The 23000-nt window shown below is 41.1% G+C and overlaps 1 protein-coding gene across 2 annotated transcripts in view; it reads right to left on the bottom strand.

The window, feature by feature from the left end:
* Window positions 1–23000, bottom strand: part of PTPN14 (protein tyrosine phosphatase, non-receptor type 14) — a 205396-nt gene that overhangs the window by 55399 nt on the left and 126997 nt on the right. For both annotated transcript variants that reach the window (XM_025390270.1, XM_025390280.1), the window contains 2 exons: window positions 10704–10801; window positions 7764–7831 (listed from right to left, as the gene is read on the bottom strand). In XM_025390270.1, coding sequence (XP_025246055.1) covers window positions 7764–7831; window positions 10704–10801 — 166 coding nt within the window. The remainder of the gene's footprint in view (window positions 1–7763; window positions 7832–10703; window positions 10802–23000) is intronic.

The following is a 23000-nucleotide window of genomic DNA, read 5'->3' as shown; positions in this document are numbered from 1 at the left end:
CATGTGGCAACAGAATAAAGTGAAGATCAAAAAGTGTTCCATTAAATCTCTGTTTCCTACTTTTAAAAAAGAAGAAGCCCAGAGGTACCCCTTCTGCTATTGTTCTCAACTTAACTGCCTCCATCTGCACCTGGGGCCTCCCTGAGGTATGTGCCCCACCAGGGAGAGTGTGAGCGTGGCCCTGTGGGAATGAAAAATGGCAGAGCGCATGCCTGTACACAGCCACACACCTGTGGAGCGCTCTGTGTACTTGACTTTGTTCTTTTCTCTGCTGAAGAAATGCCATTTAACAAATTCGGTTACATTGTAAGATCAAACACAGCCATTCATCCTATCTTCCCTCCCCCACCAAAGGAATGCATTCTCTTTGAAAGTTCCAGTGGAACCAAGCAGAAAGTTTACACCCTTCTAAGACTACCCCTGGCCTACTCAGCAAGGTCAACAGCTGGGCCTGGCATGCAGACCATTCTTCAATGTGATTCAGCTTCCCCTTCCAGACCTCCTTGCCCAAGAGGTCAAGTCCCAGGCCAACGCCTCTTCTAACACACACTGCTTTTACATTTCCATTAGGAAAGGATGGGCCTTTACATGCTCATCCCCCCTGGGAGAACCATCCCGTCACATCATGCAGTGTGAAATGCCACATCATCCTTAGGTCATGTCTCAGCTACCACTTCCCTTAATAGGGCTCTCCTCTCTCCCCAGCTGGACGTAAGCATTTTCGCCTTTTGACCTACCTCTTCCCCTCGTGCATGTCTCCTCTCGTATTCTGCCCACTGCATTTCTTACACGGTTATGTGTATACTCGTCTTATCCTTGATCCTTGTCTCCCACCCTCTATGAGAGTATAGGCTCCTCAAGGGCAGCAATTCTTCTTCATATCACTTAAGGGGCCTATCATAGGGCTTCTGTGCAATGACAGCTTATAAGGGCTAAATATATAGTAAGTGATAAATACATGCTTCTTGAACTGAACTCACTATGCAACATGTAAATTTCATGTTGTCAAACAAAAGTTTAATTACACAGAGCTGATTAACAATCACTGTACCTTCTGCCTGTGCTCTGCTTACATAACAAAATAAAAAAAAAAAAAAGCATAGAGTGATGTTACCTGGAAAGCACACCCTTCAACGGCCTTATATTTGCAAGACATAGAGACAGAATAATAGTGCTAATAACAATAATAATATGACAACTAAACAAACAGTTGTTGAGAATTTACCACGTGGCAACTTGTATTATGTATTTCATAGTAGGTATTTCACAAGTATTATGTCCTTTAATGCTCACAATGAAATTAGGTTTGTTATTCTCATTTTTAGATGAGAAAACTGAGGCTTGGAAAGGTTAAATAACTTACCCAAAGTCATGTAGCCAATAAGGGGCACAGCTAGGATAGGGTCACAGCACTGCTCAGCAAAGGTGCCATGAAATTGCCAGCCACAGGCCACAGTGCACCCAGGATACAATGGGGCAGGGGTAGGGGCTGAAAGTGGACAGCCAATAACTAAAGTCTAGGAATATTCACAACTCAGATAAGGCCTCTGCCACATCACCTTCAGTGTCCAACAGGGCTTTTTGGGATGACGAACATGTTCCATATCTGAGCTTTCCAATACAGTAGCCTCTAGACACATGCCGCTACGGTGCACTAAAAATGTAGCCAAGGCCGTTGCAGTGACTCAGCCTGTAATCCCAGCACTTTAGGAGGCCAAGGAGCGCTTGAGGCCAGGAGTTCAAGACCAGCCTAGCCAACATGGTGAACACCCATCTCTACTAAAAATACAAAAATTAGCCAGGCGTGGTGGCACACGCCTGTTGTCACAGGAGGGACTTAGGAGGCTGAGGCAGGAGAATTGCTTGAACCCGAGAGGCAGAGGTTGCAGTGAGCTGAGATTGCGCCACTGCACTCCAGCCTGGGTGACAGAGTGAGACTGTCTCAAAAAAAAAAAAAAAAAAAATGTAGCCAATGCAATCAAGCAACTAAATTTTTAATTTTATTTAACTTGCATTACTTTAAATTTGAATGTAAATATCCACACATGGTTAGCGGCTACCACCCCAAAGAGAGCCATTTTAGATCCAAGAATAACAATGTCAACATTTGTCTGTCCAGTGACGAGATTATGAAGTCTATGCTGTTCACGAATCTGATTTGCCTATTGTTTAGTGGAAACACAGTCTTATTCTGAAAGAGGTATAATGTACAAAATAACTCCTTTACTATTTCATAGCACTTTAACCTGTCAGAGCATTTTACCATCTACAAACTCATAAATATCATGCCGGTAATCACCTTTGAAAATTCTGAGAAGCACCCAAACCTGGTCTCTTCCTAAAGGTAATGTATTAAAGGCCTTTAATGAGAGTAAGGTGAATAAAATGTGGGAAATTATCAACCCACCATTACCAACTACCCCATTTGACGCAAAAATGTACACACTCTAAAATTCTAAGTTTGAGCCTCACTTTCCTCCCACCAAGCACATTGGGAAACACCCTGACTTTTGGGATGAGCTTCTGAGACATTAGAAATGTTGACTCAAGCATACTGACATTAAGCCCTATGAAGAACTTCTCTGCTAAGTAATATGTTAATCTCTTTGGAGTTTCATTTAATGAGTAGAATTAACAAGGTATGAAAACAGCAGGCACAGCAGATAATACCACTGTTTACTTGGAGGGAAATAAAATAAGAATGGAGGCTGGACACGGTGGCTCATGCCTGTTATCCCAGCACTCTGGGAGGCCAAGGCGGGTGGATCACCTGAGGTTAGGAGTTCAAGACCAGCCTGGCCAACATGGTGAAACCCCATATCTACTAAAAATACAAAAAATTAGCTGGGCATGTTGGTGCACACTTGTAATCCCAGCTACTCAGGAGGCTGAGGCAGGAGGCGGAGGTTGCAGTGAGCTGAGATGGTGCCATTGCATTCCAGCCTGGGCAACAAGAGTGAAACTCCATCTCAAAAAAAAAAAAAAAAAAGAATGGAGTTATTCATGAAAAGTGAGAGATGTGCAATATTCCCTAACCATTAAGAACAAGGTTAGCTTTCGACCAATTTAGACTGCCCTCATGCACTAATATGAATGATTCCAGACTTACCTATCCTAGTCTCTCAAAACCTAAAACCTTTGTCACCAGACACTCTAATTTCTCCCATATGCCATCACTGATAAGTTGCCAGATTTTGCCTATTTTACTTCAAAATATCCCTTGCTTTGCTTTCTTGTTTTTCTTTCACTAACACCTAAATTATATCCTTTGCCCAAAACACTAAAACAGATTCCCAGCTGGCCAGCTCAAATCCAGCAGTTCTCAAAGTGTGGGGTCTGCAGACCTCAAAGGTGCCCATGCATTCTAACTCCTCAGAAGTTTCCAGTCTCATCTGCCACAACTCCCCTCCAGTAGCTACAGTCAAACCAGCCAGTGGATGCTTTCTGAACACCCAGGCCACACTGCCTCTGCTCCTTCTCTGTCTAAATCATTCCTTGCTCCCTACCTCTTTGCCTAATAGCTCACATGCCATTGGTCTTTCAGCCTTCCCTAATCCCCCAAGGGCATGTGACCTCTTCCCACATAAAATTTATCACACACTTTATCACACTTGGCTCTTTATTCTGATTTTGCAAACTTCCTATTTAACCAACCACACTGTAGTCTCCTTGAAAACAAGCACCATTTCTTATATAATTTCATCCCCTGGGTGTTAGTCACTCAGGTCAGTGCTTGGGGTGAGAGAGTTGACCAAAAAAATAAGTAGTGAATAATCATGATTTCTGAAACCAGAGCCAGAATGTTGATTGGTTATAGCTGTTCCCTAAAATGGCTTTCAATTTTTTTTTTTTTTTTTTTTTCCTGAGACGGAGTCTTGCTCTGTTGCCCAGGCTGGAGTGCAGTGGCATGATCTCGGCTCACTGCAAGCTCCGCTGCCTCCTAGGTTCACGCCATTCTCCTGCCTCGGCCTCCCCATTAGCTGGGACTACAGGCGCCTGCCACCACGCCCGGCTAATATTTTTTGTATTTTTAGTAGAGACGGGGTTTCACTGTGTTAGCCAGGATGGTCTTGATCTCCTGACCTCGTGATCCACCTGCCTCGGCCTCCCAAAGTGCTGGGACTACAGGCGTGAGCCACCGCGCCCGGCTCAAAATTTTTTAATCCCTCCTCATTAACACTCTTTTACTCTGAAGCTACCAACCAACCAACCAACCAACAAAAATTCCCCAGGGGTTAAAATCTAGTCTACCTTTACTTCAACCCAGGAATGGGCATTTTAGTTTATTGATTCATTTTATTTTATTTTATTTTTTATTTTTTGCGTCGGAGTCTTGCTCTGTCGCCCGGGCTGGAATGCAGTGGTGTGATCTTGGCTCACTGCAACTTCCGCCTCCCGGGTTCAAGCGATTCTCCTGCCTCAGCCTCCTGAGTAGCTGGGACTACAGGTGCATGCCTCCACACACAGCTAATTTTTTTTTTTGTATTTTTAGTAGAGACAGGGTTTCACCGTGTTAGCCAGGATGGTCTTGATCTCCTGACCTCACGATCCACCCGCCTCGGCCTCCCAAAGTGCTGGGGTTATAGGCATGACCCACCGCACCCAGTCTCATTCTAAAATTTTTATGCGCACAGGCTGTGTGCCAGATGACGGTGAACAAGACAGGATTCTTGTTTAAAGACCATAGAACTGACCATCTAGCTGACAGTAATAAATACATACCTATGTACATACATAAGAATGAATAATGTCAGATACAGAAGTACACATACAAAAACTGATTTAACAGGAAGGATGGTGAGGGTGTATGAGACAGGGGGTCAAGGAAAGAAAGAGCTCTCTGGGAGGTAATATTTGAATTGAGATGTGAATGTCATAAAGATCTGCAGCGGGGCATTCCAGGCAGAAGAAACCCACATACAAAGGCTCTGGGGTGAGCAGAAGCTCAGTACGTTCAGACAAAAAAAAGAGCCAGCATGCCAGAGGGTAGAGAGTAAATGAGGGAGAGAGAGAAGCAAAGCAGGGAAGTGTCTTTTTTGTTAAAACAAAACAAAACTTTAATTCTATTGACAAATAATAATTGCATCTATTTACAGTACAATGTGATGTTGTGACCCACGTATATATTGTGGAATGGGCAAGTTAGTCTAATTAACATATCCATCATCTCTTATAATTATCATTTCTTTGTGGTGAGAACATTTAAAATCTACTCTTTTAGCAATTTTGAAATACACATTATTATCAACGATAGTCACCTTGCTGTGCAATGCATCACCAGAACTTATTCCTAACTTTGTACCCTTTGATCAACATTTCCTCCTTCCACCCAACACTCAGCTTTGGGAACCACCATTCCACTCTCTACATCTACGAATTCAACCTTTTTTGATTCCACATACAAGTGAGATTGGGCAGTATTTGTCTTTCTGTGCCTGGGTTTTTCACTTAGCATAATGTACTCTACACTCATCCATCTTATGGCAAATGACAAAATTCTGTTCTAAGGCCAAATAGTATTCCATTGTGTGTATACACCACATTGTTACCCATTGATCTGCTGGTGAGAGCTTAGGTTGTTTCCATATCTTGGCTATTACAAATCATGTGGCAATGATCATGGGGGTGTAGACATCTCTTTGACATACCATTTCATTTTCTTTAGATACATACCCAGAAGTGAGACTGTTGGATTATATGGTAGTTCTATTTTTAATTTTTCAAGGAACCTCTAAACTGTTTTGCAAAATGGCTGGAAGTTATACCTCCTTTACTCCTCATGTTCAGTAACACTTGTTATCTTTTACCCTTCATGCTCAATACTCCTGATGCTCAGTAAGACTTTACTCCTCACGCTCAATAACTTTACTCCTCATGCTCAATAACACGTGTTATTGTCCATCTTTTTGATAACAGCCAATCTAACAGATGTGAGGTGGTATTTCATTGTGGTTTTAATTCGCATTTCCCTGATGATTAGTGATACTGGGCATTTTTAATATGTCTGTCGGCCTTCTGTGTATTTCCTTTGAGAAATGTCTATTCAGGTCCCTTGACCATTTTTTAATAGGGCTATTTGTTTCCTTGTTGAGTAGTTTGAGTTCCTTATATAGTTTGAGCCCCTTATCTGATGTATAATTTTGCAAATATTTTCTTTCAATGTGGGGGTTGTCTCTTTATCTCTGTTGTTTCCTTTGTTGTAGAGAAGCTTTTTAGTTTGATGCAATCTCATTTATCTGTTTTTACTTTTGTTGCCTATGTTTTGGGGGTCATATGCAAGAAATCGCTGCCCAGACCAATGCCATGTAGCTTTTCCCCCATGTTTTCTTCTAGTGTTTTATAATTTCAGGTCTTACATTTAAGTCTTTTTCTTTTCTTTTCTTTTTTTTGTTAGATAAAGTCTTGCTTTGTCACCAGGCTAGAGTGCAGTGGCACAATCTCAGCTCACTGCAACCTCCGCCTCCTGGGCTCCAGTGATTCTCCTGCCTCAGCCTCCTGAGTAGCTGCGACTAGAGGCGTACACCACCATGCCCAGCTAATTTTTGTATTTTTAGTAGAGATGGGGTTCCACCATGTTGGCCAGGATGGCGTCCATCTCTCGACCTTGTGATCTGGCCACCTAGGCCTCTCAAAGTGCTGGGATTATGGGCGTGAGCCACTGTGCCTGGCCACATTTAAGTCTTTAATACATTTTGAATTGATTTTTGTACAAAGGGTGAGATAAGGATCCAAATTCAATCCTCTGCATGTAGATGGCCAGTTTTCCCAGCACCAGTTGCTGAAGATACTGCCCTTTCACCAGTGTGTTCTCAGCCCCTGTTGAAAAATCTATTGGTTATAGATGTGTGTAATTTACTTCTGGGCATTCTATCCTGTTCCATTGGTCATTGTGTCTATTTTTTTGCTAGTCTCATATTGTTTTAATTACTATAGCTTTGAAATACAGTTTGAAATAAGGTAGTGTGGTATCTTCGGCTTACTTCTTTTGCTCAAAATTACTTGGGCTAATTGGGGTCTCTGGTGATTCCATATGAATTTTAGGATTGTTTTCTATTTCCATGAAGAATGATGTTGGAATTTTGATAGGGATTGCATTAATTTGTAGATTACTTTTGGCAGATATTTTAACAATATTGATTCTTCCAATCCATGAAGATGGGGTATCTTTCCATTTGTGTCATCTTAAATTTCTTTCATCAATGTTTTATAGTTTCCAGCATACAGAATTTTCACCATCTCAGTTAAATTTACTCCTAGGTTTTTGGTTTTTGTTTTTTTAATATCATTGTAAATGGAATTGTTTTCTGTCAACTCTCACTACTTGTATTAAACATAGTACTGGAAGTCCTAGCCAGAGCAATTAGGCAAGAGAAATAAAAAACAGCCAAATAGGAAAGGAAGAAGTAAAATTATGCTTGATGATGACATGATCTTATATGTAGAAAACCCTAAATATTCCACAAAAAAACTGATAAAACTGAGAAACAAATTTAGTACAGTTTCAGGTTACAAAATCAGCATAGAAAAATCAGTAGCATTTTTATATACTAATAAGAAACTATCTGAAAAAGAAATTAGGGAAGTGTCTTGAGGCAGGAGACACTTTTACCTTCCCAGTGTGTTTTATAAAACTTGCCCCTACTTTATAAATACATCGACTTTTTCCCCAGGGAATATGCGTATGTAAAATTCTGAAATTTTCAAAGGAAAGAACTAAATGTCCAAAGAAGGCAGAAAATTACGAAAAATGAAATTATACTTACCATAGGAAATAGCACATACTCTCTGAGGAAATCTTGAGAATCAAACTGATTATAGTCTCCAAAATCAGCTGAGAAGAAAAGAAGGTGGAAGGGTAGTATTTATTATAATAAATTAACGATAGAATAAAATAGGGCAAACTCATCACCACATTATTCTTCACATTTCATCCTATTTCTCACTATTATTAAATAAAAATAGTGCCAACGTATGTTTGACGTAATTACTTTTATTTAACAGTATGGTAAATATCAGCATGTAAGCATCACTACATGATTTTTTAGAAATAATGAAGAAATTTAAAAACAATTCATAAAAGCCACTTAAAAAAATTTAAACAAACCTATACTTATCTGTTTGTTAAATATGCATCAATTTGTATCTTAAGAATATCTGCCAAGGGGACTTTTTTAACTCAAGGTTAATCTGGAGTACTAAAGAACCCATCTGTATCTTTTCATATATATGCAGCTGGAAATTCCCACTGTAAAACACCCTTGGCAAGCAACCTCAAATATCTTTCTACCTCCTAAATAACTTCATATGTTACAAGATGCCAAAAATTGTTTTCCCTGTTTTCATGTCACCATGGTACAGTTTGAGCACATGCAAAATGAAATATATAAATGTCTTCTTATCTTGCTTGCTCTTCTAAGAACTAAACCTGCATGAAATTTTAATTTCATGTAAAATATTTAGCATCAGATAGAAATGGATCCAGGTATCTTTAAGGCAACAAGAGATATAGGATGAAAGGATACACACACCATGCACCAATGCTGAGAAGTTGCTGAGAAAGTAAAAAATAAACATCAACCTACAAACTCAGCACGTAACAAATTACCAATTAGGTGCAACATTCAAGAATAGCAAACATCACTCGCTCTGCCTATTTCCAAGTTCAATCATTGGTTATCACATTCCACCACAACTTCTATTTCTGTTGATGTATCTTTCTAAAAACCCAATAAGCGTTCTCAAAAAAAAGTTATTTGCAAAGGATTAGAGGACCTTTCATCAGACTGAACAGCTAGCTTCAAGGACCCAACGAAAAGGGAATCCAGAGGAAGTTCACCAAATTCCTCAAGGATCCTCCAGTATCCAGGATGCCCATAATAAGCCTCATGACTAAGTAGTGAGAGGAAAGAGTACATGCGGTAAACAAACAAAGCTATTTATTTATTTATTTATTTATTTATTTATTTATTTATTTATTTATGTTTTAGAGACAGGGTCTTACTTTGTCATCCAGACTGGGGTGCAGTGAACTGATCATAGCCCTCTGCAGCCTCAAGCTCCTGGACTCAGGTGATCCTGGACTCAGCCTCCTGAGTAGCTGGGACTACAGGTGCGCACCACCATGCTGGGCTAATTTTTTATTTTTACATTTTTTGTAGAGACATAGTCTCATTTTGCTGCCTAGGGTGGTCTCAAACTCCTGGTTTCAAGTAATCCTCTCGCCTTGGCCTCCTAAAGTGCTGAGATTACAGGCATGAGCCACCACACCTGGCCCAACGAAGTGTTTTAAAAGGAGAAAGACCCAATTTGACAATGAGGGACATATTGATCTTCCCCATTATTTCAACAATGCTACCTCTGATTTCTCTATCACAACTGGCCATTGTTTCTTCCCCTCCAGTCTTTAAGCAGACCGAGGTGATACATCAGATTTTGCCTGTTTCCATCCACAGAATTACAACAGAAGCTAACGGTATAGAAACTGTACTTCTAACAGAAATCGTTAAGTTGTTAATACTTCAGAAGGAAAGAGGTCAGGAGAAGGGTTGACTCTTCAGACATTTAGATCTGAGATGATTCAATTCAGTCCAGTGTCTGGGATGGGAAGTCAGTTCACGCTTTCTGAAACAACAGTCCATGCAGCAAGGACCCAGCTGCTGGCTGGCTCACACTTGCAGAGAACCTGGTTTTCAAGAAAATGACTAAAAGGAAAAGTTTCTTTTCAAAAACTATATTACCATCTTCTTGCTTTAAAAAAAAAAATTTAATTTTTACTTTTTGAGACAGAGTCTAGCTTTGTCACCTAGGCTGGAGTGTGGCGGTGTGATCTCAGCTCACTGTAACCTCCACCTCCCAGGTTCAAGCGATTCTCATGCTCCAGCCTCCTGAGTAGCTGGGATTACAGGCGTGTGTCACCATGCTTGGCTAATTTTTGTATTTTTATTAGAGACAAGGTTTTACCATGTTGGCCAGGCTGGTCTCAAACTCCTGACCTCCAGTGAGTCGCCCACCTCAACCTCCCAAAGTGCTGGGATTACAGGCGTGAGCCACCACACCAGCCTATCTTGCTTTCAATATGACCGAAGGTGGTTAAGCCACCACTCAATAAACCATAATGTATAAAATATACATATAAAGTTCCACACATAACAATGTAGAGAAGGCAAAAGAGAGCTATGTAATAATATAAACCTACATAGGATGGGTTGAAAGATAAATTCAGTGCAATACACATTTGTTGTTTCACGTTACAATCATGGATTTTAAATTTATGTTTTTAATGGCATTAGAATACATTACACCATAATGTTTAAAGCTATCACACTCCAAGAAGTTGTGATAGTAACATCTTTGCAGCATCAAGCCACAGAATATGACCACATTGTGCCTTGGAATAATTCTGAGAAAATGCTCCACAAACCCTGAAATGTAGCCTTAATTAAAGGCAGAATAAAAGCTGCTATTTCCTCAAATAAAACTGTAATTATACAAGCATGAGCAGTTTGCAAACAGCTTTGAGAAATCTACCACCCAGACACCAAAAATCACTAACTTTGCATTTTTCACGTAAGATAACTTGAAATAAAAAGGGAGCATTACTAAGGGATCGTTTAAGTAAATCTAACTTCTCACTCTGAGAGGACGGTAACACCATGATCAAACAGAAAATGGAATTTCACATGCTGCTCATAACTATGTCTTACCTTGCACAGCTAGGCCGGCTAGCCGAATCACCTGGTCCAATGTACATCGTAATCGCCCTTCAAGCACATCTTTTTTGACTTGCAGATAATACTGATATCTGTTCATGGGAATAGAGGAACAAACAACCTTAAAAACACATACTTGGAATAGATTCCCACAACACAGATGCCTCTAGATGTAAAACCTTGTGTACACAGCAGGATATGCCCGTGATGCTGATAAAGGCCATTTCTATAAAAGATGGAAAGTGACCTCTGCCTGTGTTTATCTTTGTTTGATGTAGCAGGTGCCACATCCTGTTCATTCTGAGCTTGAGAGGATTCTCATCACATCACTTATTTGCAGGCCAGCAGGATAAACTACTGATAAGGACCAGGTCTTCATAACAGAGTCCAAGAATGAAAATGCTTTTGCACACCTGGAGATCCACGACAACACAACTGCCAAAGTTACATTCAACAGTGTGCGTTCCTGAGTGCATTCTAGAAACACATCGCCTTTCAAACTCAAAAGTTTGGTAAGGCAGATCACAAAGAGGCCACGTAATTTGTAATTCCACTAAAAAATGATATACAGTTTTGACCTTACACATCTGTGAATCAGAAAAATCTAATCTGATGCAACTTTCCAAACTGAAGTAAATTCTCAAACCAGCACAGTACAGATGGACAGAATCATGCCCAAACACATCAAGTCTCAGACTAGACAAATGCCCTCAGGAGCTAACACAGTGTACTGTTTCCCTACCAATAAAACAGCACTCTTAGAATTACCTAAAACATTTAGAAAACTTCTCACTCAAGACGTTTATTTCCCAGGACTCCACTTCCTTTGACCATACTCTCAACACATAGTCACAACTACAACAATCACACTTTTCTAGCATTAATTCCTGGTAAATGCTAACAATGCTTTTGCTCCTGGTAACTATAACTCTGTATTTTAACTTCACTTTGGCATCTCAATCAAGGGAACCCAGAAGTGAACCAAAGCCCAACTTTCCTGGAGAGAGGCAATCGGCACTGAGAGCTAATTACTGCTGGCTCTCCCATGATGATGTCATAGGCATCATTAGACATAAGTCAATCCAATGCCTGTTTGAGGGAAGGAACTGGGCTCTGTGCACACTCCAGTCGAGTCCCACACTTCTTCTCTCCTCTTGGGTGTACTGAACAGAATAAAGACAACCACGCCACTCTTTGGTGGGAAAAACCTATACTCAAATCAGAAGGGCAAACACTGAGACTTTCTTAAAAATCCTTTTTAGTCAAACCTAATATGGGCTAGAAAAAATCACAAAGCAAAACAAAAAGCAAAATCTCAAGGTAGGAAAGAATGGTAAATTTCACCGATTCCTACTAATTATAAAACGTTTGAATCTCATCCTCATGCCATTCATTCCTTCTCATCTTTCTGGTGTGGTTTTGACTTATTTGCTGCTCTCTAAGCCAGGAAGCCAAACAGATATTTTAACCCATAGCTATCATGCACTTTCTATGGGCGTAAGTGTGCTAGATGCTGAGGAGTATCTTGGAGAGTGCTAAAACAGTCTCTGCCTTACAAGGATGCATATATCTTTTTGACCACTGTGACCATGTTTTTTTCTAGTGTACTATCTAAGGGTTCAGTGATTAAGAACCAAGGAGTAAAACGTCTGAAAAGGTGTTATCTTGGCATTATCTGCTAGAGGTAGAGCTTTGTTACCTGTCACTTTAGAGGTGAAAATGATCAGCTAAGATAATTTATTAGAGAATACCTTTGGAAGTAGACCAGTAACCAATTAATCTGCCACCAAAACAATATCTCTAGTTTTTAAAAATCTGCTGCTTCCAACTTTCATCTACAGCTACCACTTCTATAATTTGTCAGCAAGCTCTGTTACAGATCCATTCTATCCTAGGAAACAGTGACTCACAATCCACTAGCAAGGAACACCAGGAACGTTTCTAATCATGTAGGCTGGATGTAGGATTTTGCTGGAATATAAAAACAAGGAGCTGAAGAAAGCAGGGCTCTCTCCTGGAAGCCATCCAAACTAGGAGAGAATCTAAACAGCAGCAATGATACGGTGCCATTACCACGAGATTGTGGGTATTACTATGTAAGACTGCAGAAATGAGAATGAAATTCAAACCACTTTGGAAATTGTTTGGCTGGTACAATTTTGCACAAAAGGCAGTTTTATAAAATATGATAATTCTATCGAACATGGTGACTAAATTTGACAACAGGAGTTGAAATTCTATTTCTAGAATGCCTGTTCTTTGCTTATTTCTCATTAGCGATTCAATTATAACAGTAGTAAAATATAACAGTGAATTCTATTTTGGAAACATGCAATTTCATGGAAGTATACTCCACCCTGTCACAGTTCTGGGTGGAGAGGAAAAGGAAAAAAAAAAAACAAAAAAAAAAAAACAATTTTCATGCCAGGAAAGTAAGTATTTGCCAACTTTCCAAAGAGATCCTCTTTGAAAATCCAAGCTCACAAGGAAAACTTTTTAATATTTTTCATATTCAGAGACCTAGAAATAGTCCATCTGACTCTTGAGGCCCAATGAATGGTTTTAGGTTAGGATTCTGTTCTTCCTCTAAGAATTAGTGAACATAATTATGCTTCTCGAATAAAGGTAAACTTTTATATTTTTAAATTTTTAAATTTTGTTTTTAAAGATTAACTTTTTATTAAATACAGATTTCTCGGGGTAAAATTAAAAAGGTGTCCTAATAATAAGTGTTATTACGCATGACTACTGGGAACGAACATGCTATCACCTAGTCTCTGGGGGCCTCATCTATCTGGAATCTCCCCATCCGATGGTAAGAAAATAAGTGACTGTTCCAAGTTACTTCCTCCCCTAGGAGTTTGAAAAATTAAGTTTGAAAAAATGCCCTATTGGGTCAAATCAACAGAGTCTTCAGTACTTTTGACGGCAGTATCAAAGGACTCCTTCCAAATTATACCCCATAACAATATCTTCAAAATTTAGAGATGAATTGCTAAAATCATTTTTTTTTTTTTTTTTTTGAGACGGAGTCTCGCTCTGTCGCCCAGGCTGGAGTGCAGTGGCGCGATCTCAGTTCACTGCAAGCTCCGCCTCCTGGATTCACGCCATTCTCCCGCCTCAGCCTCCGGAGCAGCTGGGACTACAGGCGCCCACCACACGCCCGGCTAGTTTTTTGTATTTTTAGTAGAGACGGGGTTTCACCGTGTTAGCCAGGATGGTCTTGATCTCCTGACCTCGTGATCCGCCCGCCTCGGCCTCCCAAAGTGCTGGGATTACAGGCGTGAGCCACCCAGCCCGGGCAAATTGTTAAAATCTTTATGCTCTCTTTTAAATTCATGTATGAGGAATTTATCTCAGCACGTCTGCAACTGTGTTTTACTTGCGGTTCTGTTCATTCTTCTCAGAGTGAGCAGGTCTGTGTGGTGTTCTGAAAGGCATGGGCTGTGTTACCACAGAACTACAAATAAGGCACCAGGAACTCCGAGACCGGGTAGGTGTTGCTTTTAAAATATTTCCCCCACCCCTCCCCACAAGTGAAATCTTCATTCCAGGTCCAGTTCAACAGATGTGCCCCAAACAGGAGACAGCCACGTAAAATGGTTAAAGCCTTGGGATCTGATTTTGGTCATACTACCACCCCAGAATGCAACACGCTCAGCGTAAGTCACAGAATGGTGAAGACAGAGCAGGGCCCTTGCCACGGTTCCAGATGTCTGCTGCCTTCCCAACAGGGTCATGCCCACCTACCTCGTTACTCCTGGGACTAGCTTTGGGGCCAATGAAATGAGAATAGAAGTGGGAAGTAATTGTTGCTCCTAAGCAAAAGTGTCCAGAGCCAGTGACGGGTTCTCTGCCTCTGCTTCCCTTTGCTCTGAGACCTGCAGTGAGCAGGGAGGGCAGGTTGCTCAGTGAGCCTGAGCCCTGGGCAAAGACGGCTGGGAGCAGAGCCTCAGATAACCCACAGTGGACCTGCCAGGTGGGCAGCAAATAAACCTTTGTTTGTGAAACCCAAAGCGGCTGGGGGGTCATACATCACTGCAGCATGATGGAGCCTAAGCGATTTAACAAGGGAAGGACTTTTAAAATCCCAGTCCAATCCTTTCATTTTTTAGAGAAGGCAGCTGTGTTAAGGGAGGAGAATGACTTGTCCAAGGTAATACTGCTTCCTTAAAGACAAGGCCAGAACCAGATCTGAGCATGAACAACCACAGTGGCGAAGGCAGGATCTGATCCCTGCCCATTCTGGGCAAGCCACCAATTTCACTGAAGTCTAAAAATAAAAGCGAAGGCTGGGCGTGGTGGCTCAAGCCTGCAATCCCAGCACTTTGGGAGGCCGAGGCGGGTGGATCACAAGGTCAGGAGTTCCAGACCAGCCTGGCCAAGATGGTGAAACCCCGTCTCTACTAAAAATACAAAAATTAGCTGGGCGCAGTAGCATGCGCCTGTATTCCCAGCTACTCGGGAGGCTGAGGCAGGAGAATCGCTTGAACCTGGGAGGCAGAGGATGCAGTGAGCCGAGATCGGGCCACTGCACTCTAGCCTGGGTGACAAAGCGAGACTCCATCTAAAAATAAATAAATAAATAAAAATAAAAGCAAAAATAAAACACCACTACCCGGTGATTTTTATGACGCTTCTAAGGAAGGGCTTCCACCACCAAGCTTTTCCCCAACCCCACTTAGACAGTCTGTGCTACAGCGTATGAGGCAAATGTTGACATGAGAAACTTTTCCATAAAATCCTATTACAGGACATGTTTCATACTGTAGCCAGTGGTTATTCAGGTCTGTTTTTTCTCCTGGCAGCAGCCTCTGGGATGTTTCACTTTTCTCCCCCAGAGACAGAAGGAAGGGAAAGGAGACTGAGTTATACATTTTAACTACTTGTTAACTTTCGAAGACGGATAGAGGACCAGAGTTTCTGATTGTAGGCTCCTACGTGGAAGGAGCGGCTGTGTCCAACAGCAGGTACAAACTGGGCCCTCTGTGTATATATTTCTAAATGCAGATTTTTAAAAAGTAAAATGCAAGTCATCATCAGTGTCACACACAAGTCTTTACTCGTTTGCACTGAGTAGCTTCTATACTATGGATCATAAAAAATGTTATCCAAATTTAATAGCACATATCAGCATTCATTCATTACTCCTTCTGCCCCTACTGCTCAGGGAGGTCTGAGCGAGAAAGAAAACTTTCTTTTCTAGTTTGAAAAACAGGTTAGTGAGAGCATTCTGTAAGCTGTAACTACCAACCTGCAGAGTCACTATCATCACACACAGCTCCCGGTCTGCTCTTCCCTCCTCTACAGTTCAAATTTAGTTAAACCAATGTATCTCTCCCCATAGGCATGGTCAGGAGGGATGTGACAATTTGGAGAGCGGGGCCATCCTTAAATTCTTCACTTTTTGAAGCCTTTCCATAAAACTACTGGAGTGTTTTATGGACCAGAAAGAGAAATTGTCCTGTCACTGTTATTAAGAGCAGGGTAAGACTTAAAATGCGCTTTCCTCACTAGAAAACTTCCTTCATAACTAGCAATATCAGAGGAATCTTGCTAGAATGTACTGGAACCCAGTTCTCCGAAGTGCAGCATGTACCAAAGTGCCAGACAGCATTGCTTTCTGGCTGATGTGATATTCTGCAAACGGAAACAAATGGAAACGTTTCTCTACTATAAAAGACAAAAAAGAGGGAACTGAGGACAAGTAGTCCTAGAGTCCCGGGGTACAGGAGAGCAAAGGGGAATAATTTTAAATCTTAGATTGACAGAGATACCCACAGGAGGGAACCAGCACATTCCATCCATTCCAGCGGGTGTTCACAGCTGTAAATCCAGATAAAGGACAGGGTGGCCCATGCTGTTCTCAGTCTGCCAGGACCAGATAAATACTATGTATGCAGGCATGTAACCAGATAAACCTGAATGCCTCCCTCCCTCTATCCCTCTATCCTCAAAACTCGAGAAGAATTTCAGTTTATGACTATTAAAGTCTAATAATGTGTTTGGTACCTGACCCATGCACTATCTAAAAGCTTTTACATTTAATAACTGTTCAAGCTGACAGTCAATTAAAAGTCTGCACTGTCTAACAAACTACAAAGCGAATACTCCTGCGACTATGCAAAACTGAAATAACCCCAAAGGGAGGGGGAAAACACAAACAAAAGGAAAAGCTAAAACTAAAACTCTAGCAAGGATACCCTTAAAAGGGAAAGTTTTTCTTCTAGCCTTTTCGTACTATAAGCTAATACGTGTACATGCATGAGAAGAAAACCATGTGCATATACCCAAATACAGACAAGATTTTCTTGGCAAACATTCAAGTCTAGAAGTTTTCAACATTCAGTGATCAATAAATGCCCTATTTTGCCAGAGACACCCAACTTTTTAATAAGATTCCTTCAGTTTCAACGAGCCGAAGGATTGCAATTATTTCCTAAAAAGGATAATATTTGTTTAAATGCATACAAAGACACACAGGCCTTAACTAGTGAAAAACGGCCAATGATAGCAAGGTGTTGCAAAAGAGAAAGACATGTCACGACCTGATCCTTGCTTTCTGCTCCTGAACTCTTGCATTAATTATAACAAATTACAGGGAATCCAAGTACTGTTTATAAGTATAATAAATTCCCTAATAGTAGCCTATCATCTAATCAGGGGTTCTGTTTAGAAAAGAAAAACTCATTTCTGAAATACATCATAGAGGGAGAGAGAATACCCTGACATCACTTCTTTCTGTCCTATCCTATGCTGTTGGGTACAGATTTCTTTACAGCAATCAATCCATAGGATTTAAAAGGGCCTGACATGGTTCCCTGCTGAGGGCTATGATGCCCTGAACTAGGAAAACATGCCAACAGAAGTAGAAATACTTAGCCTCAAAAGAAAATACTGTGCTAAAGTGTTTGATGTTAAAATGAAATGAGTCTGTTTTGATCTGTCTTAAAAATCTCCAATGACTTGGGAAAGTTTTGCAGTTCCTTAAAAAGTTAAACATAGAATTATCACATGATTCAGCAATTATGCTCCTCGGTATATAGCCATACAAACTGAGAGCACATGTTCACACAAAAACTGATACATGAATGGTAATGTTGTTCACAATAGCCAAAAAGAGGAAACAACCCCAAAGTCAAACACCTGATGAATGGATAAACAAAATGTGGTCTCTCCAAACAATGGAATATTATTCAGCCATAAAAAGAATGATGTATTGATACATGCTGTAACATGGATGAACTTTGAGGCATTATGTTAAGTAAAAGATGCCAGACACAAAGATCACATCTTGTGTGATTCCATTCATAAGAAATGTCCAGAATAGGCAAATTCATAGAGACAGAAAATAGATGAATGGTTGCCAGAGGCTGAGGGAAGAGGAGGCTGAGGAATGCCTGCTAACATTTTGACATTAGACAGTGACAGTGGCTGCACAACTTTGTTAAAACACTAAACGTCACTAAATTGTATACTTTAAAGTGGTTAAAATGATGGATTTACTCAGGACCATAAGACAGGGTGAGAAGAAAAAAAAAAGTAATGGTGAATTGACGTTATGTGGATTTTAGCTCAAAAAAAAAAACAGAACAAAACACCCAATGATCCTAATCAGGAAAAAATCCAAAATCCTGACACAGCACACCAGGCTCTTCATGATCCAGTCAAAACTACTTTTTTTTTTTCCAGCTTCATGTCTCACCACACACCCCATACCTGAGCTGTCACAAGTGTGTGGTGCCCCCCATAGTTGCCATGTTCTTTCCTGCCTCCTCGCCATTTCCTTGGTCTAATCACCCTTGCCTATCCCCCTCCATTCGCCCAATCACCTGTCCATGCTCCAAGGCTTGGATGAAATGTATCTCCTCTCCAAAAGCTTCCCAAACCCTCTCAGCAAGTTAGTGCACCCTTTCACATCCTCCACTATACTTCCCCCAGGCCTCTCCTCCCCAGTTTCGTTGTGATCAGTACCTGGCACTAAGTAGATGCTCAATAAACATTTCTGAGTAGATGAAATACTGACAGAGAGACAAAGACAGAAGAAAGGAGGGAGAAAGGGAGGAATATTAATTACCTCCTAGTAAAGTTATTAGATGTTATTTCTATAATATGAAAGAGTGCCTAAAAATTCTAGAAATGGAACTCATCACACTTCAAGCAGGAAGTCTTGGGAAACTTGTCTTTATGCACAGAGCAAAACTACTCCTTCAGTGTGAAATGTTTATTTTTAAACGACTTAAACTGATCTCTGAGCTACCATGCAGCAAACAAAGAACTCAAGGATGAATCACAGTCAGAGACCAACAGCATTAAACCAGGTGGACAAAAGGAGCACAGATCAGGGAACATCAATGCTCCATGCTAATCAGTCAACCAAAACCACTCCTTTAAATTGCAGCTGTCAACTACGGAGCCTCGTCCCTCTTACACTAGCAATAAATATGTCTTGACTCATCAGCTCAAAATACACATCTGCCTGCCCTGAAAATCGTGTGTTCATAATATTACCTACAACTCACTGTGGGAAAAGGGAGCTTAAATTACATCTGGAAGCTGGGTGAGTCAATTGCCCAAAGATTTGTCTTCCTGGTAAACAGCCAGGTTCCCGGCTAAGGATTCTGCATAACATCCTTGAAGCTTTGGTGAGCTACCAGGTGGAAGTACAGTGCTGTTATTACTGATATGCCTGGCCTGAAGGATAAAATACATAAAAATCAACAAATGAAAGGCAAGAAGATCATCTCTGTGAATGGGCATGAGTTCTTCCCTAGAATCCCTAATTAAAGGTAGTCCCTACCTTTTCACAGGTAAGCAACTGCTAAAAGATGTCAGTTTCCTGTCGATGAAGTCCCAGAAATGAGTAGGAAATACTACGTGCTTAATAAATGTTTGATGAATGAATGAGGCAATGGAAGTAAATCCTTAATTCTATGTCCCTTGAGACTATGACAAAAATGGAAAGAATAGAATTTCCTGCCAAAAGCAGAGGCTCATGTCTGTCATCTCAGCACTTTGGGAGGCTGAGGTGAGGAGAGTGCTTCAGCCCAGGCCAGTCTGGGCAACATGGCGAAACCCCCCCCAAAAAAAAAGGAAAGGGAAGGGGGAAGGGGGAAGGGGGAAGGGAAGGAGGGAGGGAGGGAGACAGGGAGGGGAAGGAAGGACAGCCAAACTAGCTGGGCGTGGTGGCATGCACCTACAGTCCCAGCTGCTCAGGAGGTGGGGTGGGAGGATCAATTGAGCCCAGGCGTTTGGAGGTTGCGGTGAGTTGTGATCGCACCACTGCACTCCAAGCTGAGCAACAGAATGAGACTGTTTTCCCGCAACACCCCTGCAAAAACGAAAGAAAAAGAAATTCCCAGCCCATGTTAAGTCATATGGCTAGGCACATTGCCAGGGACCACAGACTGTGTATGGATGGGAGTGCCATCTACATTCCTGACTCCAGCGTCTCTGTCGTTGTTAACCATGAGCCCACTTTCCAAGTTTTGTCCCTAAGAGCCAGCCAAGCCTAACTTTAAACTTTGGTTGATGCTTTGTTTACTGGCCAGTCTAAATTTTGAAAATTTCTAATTGCTGGCTTCCAGGCTTTAGTGTTTCATCACTGCAGGTGCCCCTACTCACCCCATGCTCTCTTAGTCACTGAAGGCACATTTTCTCATAGTCACAGCTTAAAAATATCTGAGTACCTGTCAGGCGTGGCTCATGCCTGTAATCCCAGCACTTTGGGAGGCCAAGGTGGGTGGATCATTTGAGGTCAGGATTCAAGACCAGCTTGGCCAACATGGTGAAATCCCGTCTCTACTAAAAGTATAAAAATTAGCCAGGCATAGTGGCTCATGCCTGTAATCCCAGCTACTCGGGAGGCTGAGGCAGGAAAATCGCTTGAACCTGGGAGGCAGAGGTTGCAGTGAGCAGAGATCGCGTCACTGCACTCCAGCCTGGGTGACACAGTGTGACTCAGTTTCAAAACAAAACAGTTACAACAAAAAATCAGAGTACCAGCCGGGCGCGGTGGTTCATGCCTGTAATCCCTGCACGTTGGCAGGCCGAGGTGAGTGCATCACGAGATCAGGAGTTCAAGACCAGCCTGGACAAGATGGTGAAACCCTGTCTCTACAAAAAATACAAAAAGTAGCTGGGTGTGATGGTGGGTGCCTGTAATCCCAGCTACTCCGGAGGCTGAGGCAGAGAAATGCTTGAATTTGGGAGGTGGAGGTTGCAGTGAGCTGAGATTGTACCACTGCACTCCAGCCTGGGCAACAGAGTGAGACTCTGTATTAAAAAAATAAATAAATAAATAAATAAAATTAGAGTACCACACAAGTAACCCATATTAAAAGAACATCTGAAAACAGACATAAAAAAACACAAAAGCTGGATGGAATGTTTATCAGAAATAGCAAAATAGGGGCTATCTGCTCAAAAGTCAGCAATATGAGAGATACTTCAGAGATCCTGCTGGATGACTTTAATTTCCATAGCATGGACCTGTGGTGAGACAATTGAACACCCCACAATTCTTTCTTTCTTTTCTTTCTTTCTTTTTATTTCTTTCCTTCCTTCCTTCCTTTTCTTTTCTTTTTTCTTTTCTTTTCTCTTTTCTTTCTCTCTTTCCCTCTCTCTCTCTCTCTCTTTCTTTTTTTTTAGACAGAGTCTTGCTCTGTCACCCAGGCTGGAGTGCAATGGCACAATCTTGGCTCACTGTAACTTCTGCCTCCCATCCTGCCTCAACCTCCCAAGTAGCTGGGACTAAAGGTGTGTGCCACCACACCCAGCTAATTTTTTATTATTATTATTATTTATTTTTTTTGTATTTTTAGTAGAGATGGGGTTTCGCCACGCTGGCAAAGCTGGTCTCGAACTCCTGACCTCAGATGATCTGCCTGCCTTTGCCTTCCAAAGTGCTGGGATTGCAGGTGTGAGACACTGCACCCGGCCTGCCCACCCCACGTTCCATGTGGCCACTATGATCCGTGTTCAACCTCTCCCCAATCATAGCAATTCGATATTATAGATTTTATGCATTTGTAATGATAACATGCCTATCCATCTGTATTTTTTTTTTTTAAGTAGAGACAGGGGTTATGCCATGTTGGCCAGGATGGTCTTGAACTCCTGGCCTCAAGTGATCCATCTGCCTTGGCCTCCCAAAGTGCTTGGATTACAAGCATGGGCCACCAGGTCCATCCCATCCATCTCTATTTAGCACCCTACTAGCCCAGAAGTACCTTGAAGGTAGAAACCTCCTCTCTCTATTCTATAATTCACAGACTCAGTAGATGATCCTGGACTTGGTAGTTGCACAAAAAGCATTATGATCATTTACTGACTCAGAGACACCCAGTGGGTAAAAAATAATGCTTTTTGGAAGTTAGCCACCCAAATAGTTGGCATAAAACAACACTGGACTCAGCAGAAAGAAAAAAAAACAAAACCACCTATACTCTAGGCATTACATAATATAAAGCCTTTCCCCAGTCAACAAATTGGAAAAACTCATTCTGCCCTCTGTGTTCCCATTGATTTTGTAACTCTAACATGGTACTGATCAAACAACTCAGTTAATTACATTCATCTATTTTTGCCTCCTTTGCTGTTTTATAAAACTGCCCTGTTCATGTTTGTATTTCCCCCCCTCAAACTACCTTACTATGTATTTACATTAAAGCAGGATATTATTATTATGTCCACATATTTAAAAGATGGTCAATTACATACTGGCTGAAAGAAACTTTACGTTGTTCCTCGTGTACTATGAAAAAAATAATAAAAACACACCACATGTCTATCAAAAGCTTTGGAAGAATTGAATTTTCCACAATTGGAATTTTTATCAATTTCTCTAGATATTAAGAAATCACAGCCTTCAAACAGTTATTAACAATGACAGTGCTTTGCATTTGTGGAGTTGTTTTCCAAGAACTGTCCATGTATAATATTTCCTGTCATTTCATATTCGCAACAACCCTGCAAGATAGCCACTGTGAGTCCCGTTTATCCACGGGGAAATGGAGGCTCCCAGGGGGTAGGCGACTTGCCAAGTCTTCTGATTTTATAGTCAAGTGCTCTTTTATTACAACGTTATGCCTATGTAGTAGGTTAGTCTATAGTTTCTACAAGCCTGGAGAATAAAGCTCAAAAAAAAAAAAAAAAAAAAGGAAGAAGAGAAAAAAACTACAGAAGGCTATAAACAGATCACAACACGAATTCATTGACAATATAATGATTTTTTAATGTTGGAAATGAATGAATTATTTTCTTTTGCAGAATCTTCAAAGCAGCTGAAGA

Source organism: Theropithecus gelada, chromosome 1 (genome assembly GCF_003255815.1).
Source record: "Theropithecus gelada isolate Dixy chromosome 1, Tgel_1.0, whole genome shotgun sequence".
Taxonomy (NCBI): Eukaryota; Metazoa; Chordata; class Mammalia; order Primates; family Cercopithecidae; genus Theropithecus; species Theropithecus gelada.
The sequence above is the reverse complement of the archived record's forward strand: the minus strand, read 5'-3'. Positions and strand labels throughout refer to the sequence as shown.